The sequence below is a fragment of the Lactuca virosa genome, chromosome 1 (assembly GCF_052849685.1).
Source record: "Lactuca virosa cultivar CGN04683 chromosome 1, Lactuca_virosa_CGN04683_v6, whole genome shotgun sequence".
NCBI lineage: Eukaryota > Viridiplantae > Streptophyta > Magnoliopsida > Asterales > Asteraceae > Lactuca > Lactuca virosa.
In genome coordinates, this window is record NC_136426.1 from 143283883 (window position 1) to 143295948 (window position 12066).

Below are 12066 nucleotides of genomic sequence, written 5' to 3' on the forward strand. Positions count from 1 at the left end.
ATGTGAGTGAAATTGAAACCCCTATCACGTGTTGCACTTGATGGTCTTTGTACCTATGAATTTTCTTAGCATGGATGAAGCCATGACTCAAACATTCATGTGTATATTCGCACAAAGAAGAAAAAAGGTCATTATAACAAAAAGCATGTATGTATAGGTTAAGAAGAAAGGGTCAAAGAGATAGGGATGGTTGACCCTATTCCTGCAAGTGTATCATCGAGTCGACTCATTAGTGAGTCTGTGTTGACTCACTGTGTTATATGTATTCACTAACATGCTTACTTGGCAGGTGACTAGGCAGGAATACCTGCTAAAATGGGTAAAAGGACATTTTCAAACGGTAAAACACAAATATATGCCTCTCAAATGCAAAAAATAGTTACGAGAGACCATTTAAACCAATATACGAAAGTATGTTGGGCTACATTTACAATAACTCTATAATTATTAATAGTAATAGCACTAATAATTTAATTATTCGTTTTATTGAAAAGAAATATATTTCATATTTAGTGATAACCTTCTAATAGACTATCACATATCATTAATGATTTTTTTAAAAGCCATCTATAAATATCAAATTCTCATAAAATAAAATGTATATACATTGTATTCTTCTATAAAATAATAAAAATTGTAGCGGACTCAAATTTCCTTAATGTATATTGTTGTTAAAACCTATATATAAAATGACAGCACCAAAGGACTTCTGGCCTAGCGATATTTGATGTTGATCTTCCTCGTGGCTCAATTCATGTTAGAGACCTAGGTGGATTTAGGAGAATATATGAATAGAATTGATTTGCCGAAGAAAAAAAAAGTGTCATTTAAGCATCAAATTGAAAAAGGTAGACAACCCTTTTATTTTTCTTCTTTAGAAAAAGCAACAAATTGCAAAAGTCTTCATAGCCGTTGGACAATTATTTCTCCAACTAGCCGTTATCAAACAAACGGTCCTCAATGCCTTTTGTATCTGTATATACACACACACCAAAGCCTTCTCTTCAATACCATCTAACTTCTCCTCCCATCACCGCTACTGTAATTACATCGCCACCAACACCGCCACCGCTCGCCGGAAAACTCAGACAACAAGTTTAAGCAAATGGGTCTCTCAAGCGATGCTCAATCACACTACAAGACCCACAAACTCTTCCTCATCAGCAATTACATCTTACTGGGAGCAGCCTCCAGTTGCATCTTCCTCACACTCTCCCTCCGCCTTCTCCCCTCCGTCGCCGGCGGACTGCTTGTCCTCCTCCACATCATCACCATAGCCGGAGCCATTTCAGGATGCAACGCGGTGTCGGCCGGGTCAAGCAAGTGGTACGCAGCCCACATGGTGGCGGCTGTCCTCACTGCGATTTTCCAGGGATCTGTATCTGTACTGATTTTCACGACGACTTCGAATTTCTTAGCGGCGTTGAAATCGTACGTGAGGGAGGACGATGCGGCGGTGATATTGAAGATGGCCGGTGGACTCTGTGTTTTGATGTTCTTTATGGAATGGTTGGTTTTGACGCTTGCTTTCTTCTTAAGGTATTATGCTTTCGTTGAAGGAAGCCGGACCACCGGGAAGGTACAGGCGGAGGACGACTCTAAGTGGTGGGCAACACCGTTCCAAGTTTAAGGCGTGTGATGAGAAGCAGAAATTAGATTAATTTTTTATGTTTTATTTATTTTGAATATTTTGCTTTATTTATTATTTATTTATTGAATATGATTCATTCGTTCACTAAGAATATTTTATAAAAAAAAATATTGTTGATCTGTGTAACTATTGCCTGACAGAGTAAGAAATATTTTTTTCTTTTTCTAAATGTTATTGAATTGGGTTAATGGACACTAACTTAATAAGGATTCAATTTTAAACATTTATAAAATATTCATGAAACATATATATTCTTTAAAGTATCAGGTAAAAATATAAACAAACTTCTTCACTTCATAACGATGACAAGTGTCGGTGCTATACCGACAACATATCATCTGCTTTTGAAAATAACCGGAACCGACTCTAGACCAGAAATGCGTATAATCCGGCCGGTTCCTAGTTACCATCACCATTCTTTTTTGGAAATTTCAAATTTGTGTAAAAATCAAACTAAATCAGTGGTCCAAGGGAAAAATCGGACTAAACCTTGACTTATGGTTCAAAATTATATCCGATAAAATGTATCGAGATGTAGAGTTTTTATATATATTTGTTTTATTTTCTTATAATAAAATGTATAATAATAAAATTAAAATATATGTGCTTGACTGCTTGTGATGTGTGGGTTTGCATATGGAATTTGTTTCAAAGTTTTAAACATACGTGGGCTTCAAAGTTTGAATCATATGTCGGCCTTGCTTACATTTTAGTTGTCCCATTCAAAACACTATAATAATTATCAGGACCGGTAGGTAGGGGTGAGCATTTGAATCAGACCGGACTAGACCGGCTCTTGGACCGAACCGGTTATGGAGAATTTTGTGGACCGTGGACCATACCGGATGAATCGTGTCCGTGTCCGTGTCCGGGTCCGGGTCCAGGTCCGGGTTTTCCGGTTCTTGGACCCGTTTGGACCGGTACAACTTTAATTGCATAGAGTACAAGTCGTTAAAATAAGGTTTTGGGTTTGATAGAACTCGTTAAAACAAATATGTTGTTGAGTTTGATACGATACAACATGTAAAAATGATTATGTTTTCGTTTCATGCATAACTTGCAAAATTAATTTTCCAAATAAAAGCAACTAACATATAAATCAAGTTTACCAACAAAAGTTAACAATCATAAGACAAACATACAAAAGTATTACCGTAACACCAAAAATCATAGTTTAAACTTTAAAATCAATCAACCTAACAAACTTCATAAATTCATAATCTAATCTTCCATTGGCCTCTTCCACATATCATTGTCATCCATATCTAACATGTTTAAAGCTTGTGCAATCTCTACATAAACACAAATGAAAATATTGTTAGTATTTAATAAAAAGTAATAATTGTATAAAAAAAGAACAAAGATTGTAATTTTTTTACCCAAAGCTATATCATCATCGTTCAAGATGTCATCAACATTGTAAATTATCGGATTTGTAGACTTTCTCACCCAATCTTGGGTTCATAACAAAGCTTCAACTATCAAAGTCGATAAACTAGTCCGATACTCATTTACAACTCTACCACATGTGCTAAACGCGGACTCAGACGCCACACTTGAGATTTGTATCGCCAATATGTCTAACAAAAAAAGAATTAAATTGTAACAACATTAATTTATAAAGAAACTATGAAAGACTAAAAAAGTAATCACCTTTCAACCTTCCGAGCAACTGTCGGGAACCTAATCGCATTTACTCTCCACCACCCGAGAATTGAAAAATCTTTTTTATAATTAACTATATTCTATTTCAAATAAGTTCGAAACTCGTTATCTGTTGGATCCGAGTTGCTACCTCCCGTACAAAGAAAATCACTGAAAAAATCGTTATCATCATCAACATCAATGACTTTTTGACTCGCTTCTTGTTGAGATGATCCACCATTGTCAAATCGTTTCAAGTAGGTCATAAATAAATTCTCCATCCTATTCTCAATTTCTCGGACCATTTGACGTGCTTTTATGTCTATGTCCGCGGGGGTCAATGGCGGTTCCATCACTTCCATATACCCGATCATTTTTTTAAAAGCAAGTAACAAAAAAGGTGATTTGGTTGTAGGATCAAGTAAAACCGCAAAGTACATAAAATCGTTCATCTTGTTGTATGCACCCCAATACTTGTCGTATTTCGTCTTCATGTCTTTTACCATTTTGAGAAACATTGGTTTGGTTGACCACTTTCTTAAATGTATGTCCACATCTAAGACTTCCCGGATAAAAAGATTTACCAAAGGTTTTGATGTAGCCGAAACAAGCTCTGTTTTTTTCTTGAATTTTTCAAAGAACTTCACCATTTCGGTTACAACTTCAAAGTCATAATTTTCTGGTACTCTACTGAGATCCCTTTCATATGATTTATCTCTCAAAGATACATAAAATTCAGAATTATAGTCTAAAATAATAGCTAAAAAGCTGAAATATTTCAGCTTTGATAGCTCAACTTTGAAAGAATGTAACTCATTGAATATAATACCAAAATCAACAAAATTATAGTCTAAATTCATCTACAAACTGTAAACTAAATGTTGGAAGAAACCGCAGGTCAATCCAACTTAAAATGAATGAGTTATGGTTGTTTAAAATTTTTCACAGATTACAAAATTTTAAAAATGTTGCTGAAAAGCTGAAAATTTCAGCTTTGATAGCTCAACTTTGAAAGACTATAACTCATTGAATATAATACCAAAATCAACAAAATTATAGTCTAAATTCATCTACAAACTGTAAATTAAACGTTAGATAAAACCGCGTGTCAATCCGAGTTAAAACGAATGAGTTACGGTTGTTTAAAAATTTCAGCTTTGATAGCTCTACTTTGAAAGACTATAACTCATTGAATATAATACCAAAATCAACAAAATTATAGTCTAAATTCATCTACAAACTGTAAATTAAACGTTGGAAAAAACCGTGTGTCAATCCGACTTAAAACAAATGAGTTATGGTTGTTTAAAAAATTCCACAGTTTACAAAATTTTTAAAATGTTGCTGAAAAGCTGAAATATAACTTAAAAATAAATATTACCTCTTACGCCAAATTCCATAAATGCCTCTCGTGACTGGTATGCGAACTTCAATAACTCGAAATTCGAGTTCCATCGGGTAGGGGTGTCACCACATAGAAACTTCTTCGTTTGTAAGCCACAATCTTTCATCGCCTTCTTGAACTTGTTTATTCTTTGTGGTGACAATCTAATATACCGTACCGTCTTTTGGATACACTCAACATGATAGTTTTGGTATTTTAGTCAATCCTTTACGATAAGGTTTAAAATGTAGGCCATACACCTAACTTGGAAATGCTTTCCACCATCGTAAAGATTGGACAACTTTTTGACCAAAAAGTCAATTGTCTTGTCGTTTGTAGCGGCGTTGTCCAAGGTAATGGTCATGACATTTTTCATTCCCCATCCGCGAATACAATCGAGTAATTCTCGGCCCATATCCTCTCCCTTATGGCTATCTATCTCCCTAAAGTTTATAATTCTCTTGTGCATTATCCAATTCTCATTTATGAAGTGAGCCGTGACCACCATGTAAGTAGTCCTTTGACAAGAAGATGTCCAAGTGTCCGTTGTCAAATGTATAGCGGTGTTTGGGTTACTTAAAAATTGAAGCATTTTGGTTCTTTCTTCTATGTAAAACTTGGAAACATTTCGGGATATCGTATGTCTAGATGGCAACACGACCTTACCATTAAGTGCGTTGGTGTATTCCACAAAAGCCTCGTTTCCAACAAACTTGAAAGGAAGTTCGCCTACCACAAAAGGTTAAGTAATGCTTTTTTGATCCTAGCGTCGTCGTGTTTCCATGTTTTAACACTAGTCTCCCCATTTGACTCCTTCTTTAGATTCAATTTGGTTTGAGTTTGATCTTGTAGCTTATCCGGGTTTTTTTGACACCTACCTACGTGTTTGAGTAAACTAGAAGTCCCGTTTCTTTCCACATCCGCCTTTAGTAGTCTTTCACACCAATGACATTTTCCATATCTTCTTTTGACACCATCATCCTCTTCTATCATAACTTTATCAAATGTGTCCCAACAAGAGGATGTTTCTTTGCCACTTGTTTTTTTTAGCGACTTGTTTTCGTTTTCCCATTTGTTCTTTTTCATTTGTTAAAATTTGATTGATCATTTTTTGCCGAATCGTCAACTAAATTAATTTGTGGTGTATTCTCAATAAATTCCTCTTCATCAACATTCGTAACCTAGTTTACATATAGTCACAACAAAAATATTTTCACAATTCATCAACAAAATATAGCAACATACTTTATAAATTTTAACAAAAATTAACACTAATTAACAAAATTCAACCAAAAATCGTAACCCTAGTTTGCATACAATCACAAAAAATTTTTTTGACAAAAATAACCTAAATATAACAACATACTTTATGACATTCAACAAAAATTAACAAAAATCAACAAAAAATCGTAACCCTAGTTTACATATAGTCACAACAAAAACTTTTTCACAATTAATCAATAAAATATAGCAACATACTCTATAACTTTCAACAAAAATTAACAAAATTCAACCAAAAATCATAACCCTAGTTTACATACAATCACAAAAAAAAACTTTTTGACAACAAATAACCTAAATATAACAACATACTTTATGACATTCAACAAAAATTAACAAAAATCAACAAAAAATCATAACCCTAGTTTACATATAATAACAATAATTTTTTTTTTGAAAAGAATTCAACTAAATATAACAGCATTCTTTGTTAATTCAACAAAAATTAACAAAAAAACAACCAAAAATCGTAACCCTTACGTGAGTCTCATCATCATATCCAATCCAATTAGCATTCCGGATTTTTGATTCCATTACTTCTGAATCGACACTTGAGTTTCATAGAAATCAATTTTCACTTGAATCGAAACTTGAGAGAGGGAGAAGCCGAGAAGGTTGAGATTGTTGAGAGAACTGAGAAGGAACAAAACCTGTAAAATCGAGACTTACGACTTGCGATGTTGAGACTTGAGAGAAGGGTTACGTCCGAGTTCACGCTAGGATTTCGATAGGATTTCGATAGGATTTCGATGATTGAAGTGATCTTTCTTTGCGTCTGTAATTGGTATGCTACGATGCTACGTAGTTATGGGAAAAGGACCATCAACTCTAAGGCGTCGAAGACTCAAAGCAACAAAGCCGACTAAATTGATTTTTTTTAATCGTGTCCAACCGGTTCTAAACCCGGTAAAAACCGGACCGAACCGGGAAAAAAACCGGACCGAACCGGGAAAAAAACCGGACCGGTTTTGATGAAATCATAGAACCGAGAACCGGCCCGGGGTCCAAAAAAAGGGTCCGGTCCGGTCCACCGGTCCAAATGCTCGGCCCTATCGTTAGGCAATCCGGACGATCGTCTATGTTTTTAAGGGGCCTAAAATTTCTAAAGTATATGATATATAAAGAGAAAGATTTAACCTTTTTAAAAATGCTAAGAGAAATATTTTTCTCTAATTTAGTAGTTTTTGTAATGTTATGGCTATATTTGTGTTTTTCATTATTAATAGCGAAATTTATGAATTTATAACGGTGTGTGTATCTTCAATTTAATTTTTATTATATTTATGACTTTGAGGGCCAATTTTTTCTTTTCACCTCGGACCTTCTATTTCTTCGGGTTGTTCCTGATAAGTATTATACATATTAAATACCGTTTCGGCTGTGGAACAATATTGGTATTGAGCCGATTCCAATTCCACATGGTTTGGAGTCGGAAGCTGTCTGGTTTTGGTCAGTTGTTTTCTTCTTCCGTTTGCCATCTGTTGCTACAATATTTCTTTTACCACTCTATTTCTTCTAGTCGTTGCTTTCTGTGTTCATAGCATAATGGAAGACGATAAACTTTGCTTGCTAAACAAATTGTCGATTTTGTGTCCTCTTTGCTCCCCTCTCTTTCTGTAACCGATCATCTAAGCAATTATGAAAAAAGTTCCATAAGTTCTCTCCACCCAGAGCACTGTTACAAGGACACAAGGAGTGTAGTTGGATGTAGAATCAAACATCATCATTTGATTTGATGATTCGTACTATGCTTACCAACAGTTAATAGATTATACCATGAACATGTGTTACAAGAGTCCTTAGTCTTGATACCAACTAATAGGTTCATGAGACACTCTCAGAAATGTGGAATAAGGGTCCGTCCCTCTTGCACATTTGGAAGTCTACGATTATGAGGTTTACGCTCGTCGTAAAGCGCTCGACATCAAGGATTTAGAATGAGAGATGTGTTATCTTGTTGGACATCCCATCAAGACTTTTGGGTAATTGTTTTACAAACTTTCTGAGAACAAAATGTTTGTTGCTCGAAGGACAGTCTTCCAAAAGTGGGAGCTGATATCCAAAATATCTAGTGGGAGCCATACTGATCTTGATAAGGATAAAGAGTCAACCAACGAAGAACCTATAGTTGTCCTAGCTTTCAAATTCAAGTTTAAAAAGGGTTATTATGGAAACAAACAAACCTCCAACTCTTCCTAATAAGACTTGATAGAGGACGTAATAGAGCTAGTCATATATAATCTATATTATTGAGGAATATGAGTCACTGGTAGATGACAATCAAAGTGCGCCAGCTATCGAAAGTCATGGGAGACCCTAAAAGGCCGCACGATGGAAGAATGACATGGAGACCGAGATTCGATCCATATATGTTTGAAATTTATTTGATCAAGCACTTAGCCTTTATCATTGCGCTTAAGCGGATCTTCAAAAGGTAACAAATATGGATGTGAACAAACACATATTCAAACCAAGATAGGTTGTGAATAATATGTAAGCTTATAAAGTTGATTTATGAACTAAGACAAACATATCGCATAATGGAATCCTTTTTTAATTGACAGAATTCAAGGAGTTTTGAATTCCGAGAAATGAAGGTGGACCATGAGTATGCCAAAGTCTGTGGGACGGAGTAATTGGAATCACTTGAATTTCGAGAAATGGAGATGAGTCATATATATGAATGTTACTGGAGTATAATTTTCAACCTTGTAATGTATTTGGATAACACAAAATTCATAGGAAACGATGTTCCAACTTAAAAAGTGTAATAGCTTGGCTTAGCTTGAAATTGATTCGCTTAGAATAACATGGGAGAAATAGTACATGAGGATCTATCTGAGTAATTCATTGGATTAAGATAGAAGCATGGAATCTCAAGGAAACTCGAGACTTAAAACTACTAGAAAGTTCATGCTCATAAATTATGGTATGACATTTAAGCAATGCTAATATTCTAGTTCTATAATTGAGCTAGAAGAGATGAGTCATATCCCACAAACATATGCTTATGGGATCGATCGTGAGTTGTACCAGATTTGATGACTTGTATGCCTTAAGCATGACAGATCTCATCATATCAAATTGGCAAGAATCAATGAATCAACATCAAGAATATTCCTTAGTGTTCTATAAAGACCAGGGAGATGATGTTAGTATGGAAAAGATCACTTAATAAAGACAATTTCTTTTGTAGACAGAATTGGTGTTTTTACTATATGGTAAAATATTAATTTGGATGAATACCAAGTAATACACCATAGTGGATTTAAGATTGATGCTTAGAGTATATTTCATCTTGTCATAAAGCAAAAAAAAAAAATAATAATAATAAAAAATAAAAAATAAAAATAATAATAATAATAATAATAATAATAAACTATTTGAGTGATAGAAATTCATTAGTGACATCATTGTTGAAATTGAATCGTTAATGGTCCTTATGAAAGTTCTTGTGACTATAAGGGTGAGCTTAACTCAAGCATAGATCCCCATTTACACAAGCTCACATGTCATATACTAAAGAAGTATCATTACATTTGTGAAGATTGATGGGTTTTATAGAATACATAACATTGTACAATGCGGAAATCAATTAATAATTAATGGAGTACAAGCATCCTATAAAAGTTATATGTCATACACTTTGATAGTAACACACAATGAACAAAAAAACTTAACTTAACCCCTAGTGATATCGAATTCATAAATTTAAGGTTACATACATTTGATTTGTTGTAGTAAACAAATCGCTTCAATTCCCTTATAGTGATGGTCTTAGAAAGCTTAGCACCTGTTGACGTACATAATTCCCATGAATTGGCCTTAGGCCATGCATTCCTATATATATATATATATATATATATATATATATATATATATATATATATATATATATATATATATATATATATATATATACAAAACATACAATATGGGCCTGGTATGAGAACACGGGCTGAATACAAGCAAAGCGTGTCTAACAATATGGGCTACATAATACATACAATATATATGCTAACATCCCCCCGCAGTCAGAACGGGAGGTCTCGTGCGAACATTCAGACTGGATCTGAAATCAAGAAATAGAGTCGATGGAAGTCCTTTGGTGAAGATGTAAGCATACTGAGATGAAGACGAGACGTGTAGAACTCGAACCTGTCCCAAAGCAACCATGTCACGCACGAAGTGGAGATCAATCTCAATATGTTTGGTGCGTTGATGCTGGACTGGGTTTGAAGATAAGTAAACAACACTAACATTGTCACAATAAACCAACGTGGCGGACAAGGGTGGATAAAGTAGCTCATGAAGTAAATTGCATAGCCAACAAGTTTCAGCAACAACATTCGCAACCCCACGGTATTCAACTTCAGCACTAGATCGAGAAATAGTGCCTTGACATTTAGAAGACCATGATAAGAGATTCTGACCAAGAAAAACACAATAGCCATAGGTGGAATGTCTAGTGGATGGACAGCCTACCCAATCAGCATCAGAATAACCAATCAAGCCTCAAGAAGGGGAGACATAAAACTGGAGACCATGGTCCAAAGTGCCCTGAGTGTAGCGAAGAATACGTTTGAGAGCAGTAAAGTGAGGCTCCTTGGGGTCATGCATGTAGAGAAGGACTTGTTGAACGGTCCGGTTTTCGGTTTTTTGGTTTCCGGTCCTATTTGGTCTGTGTCCGAATCGATGTTCATTCCTAATGTTAAGTATAGAACTAATAATACTACCTTGTTTTTGAAAAGTGAAATAAGCCATGCACGTTTTTGTTTTGCAGAAGATGTTTGAAAAAAGACTATTTTAAGTTCTTTTTTATTTCTTTAGGGAAAATTGCAAAAACATCACTATATTACCATAAAATTTCGAATTTGACACCGAGTTTATTATTATTATTATTTTTTGCAATTATGTCAATATATTTAAAATTTTGATGTAATATCACCCAAATGACCTGTTCTAGTTGTTAGCTGTTAGGGATGAGCATTTGGACCGGGGAACCGGCTGGAACCGGAACCGGAACCGGGTAGAACCAATCGGGTCGGGACCGAGACGATATTCTTGTGGATTTTTGGAACCGGTAGAACCGGCAAAAACCAGAACCGTATTTTGCTATTTCTCGAGGATCGATTCCAACATTGAAGACATGACAAGAACCGGCAGGAACAGGAACCAGTAGAACCGGCGGTCCGTTTCGGTTCCTATTTTCCACCAAGTTCGGTTCCCGGGCCGGTTCCGATGCTCATCCCTACTAGTTGTTCTCGCAGTAACCATTTTTCTCAAATTGCAATAAAGACACTATGTTTACCAAAATTACGATTTTGATACTATGCTATTTTTTCTAAATTATGTCATTATAATTACAAGTTTGTTGTAATATCAATCAAATGACCGTTACCATTAATCTAACACATTACCAAATAAATGACATTATATTTACAATTTTGTTGCAATATATATATATATATATATATATATATATATATATATATATATATATATATATATATATATATATATATATATATATATATATATATATATATATGCTAGAATGTATATGGCATATGTATATTTAAAATGCTTAAATTACGTCGAGGTAAAAAGGTTTTTCTTGACATTAGCTTTTTATCTTGCATGCATGGCCGTAACATAAAAGGAAAAGAATAACTTTTTCAAAAAAGTGGCCAAAGTAAACGAGTTTTCTTAAAACTAGCCTTTTTCTTTTTCCATAAATCGGTTACCCAATTAAAATCCTCGAATTAACAAATTAATGTTTAAAAAAAAATGGCCAAAATTTCTTACTTGGAATATTTTAGGTATATGAGATTCCACCTCTTAAAATCCCGCAACAACCCTCATCTTATATGTTGTCAAAATAACACATAATTCTTGAATATCACAACTCAAGATATCTCTTTTATGTGTTCGAGTCTATAATTCTATCTTATACATAATAATCAATTATGTGGCTAAAATCATTAAGTTTTCCATTGTGTTCATAATAGCTCTATATTATAAACATTAACATTTATCTCGGGTTCTAACAACAATTTCGTAATCATGCTACAAAAACATAATTACATAATAACGAGATAAGACG

At 34.4% G+C, this 12066-nt stretch overlaps 1 protein-coding gene across 1 annotated transcript; it reads left to right on the forward strand.

Annotated features, from left to right (window-relative positions):
- The first annotated feature begins 994 nt into the window (after window positions 1-994).
- LOC145159174 (uncharacterized) lies at window positions 995-1770 on the forward strand. The gene has a single exon (XM_079078093.1). The coding sequence runs from the start codon at window positions 1106-1108 to the stop codon at window positions 1628-1630; it is 525 nt and encodes a 174-aa protein (XP_078934219.1). The 5' UTR covers window positions 995-1105; the 3' UTR covers window positions 1631-1770.
- The last annotated feature ends 10296 nt before the right edge of the window (window positions 1771-12066 follow it).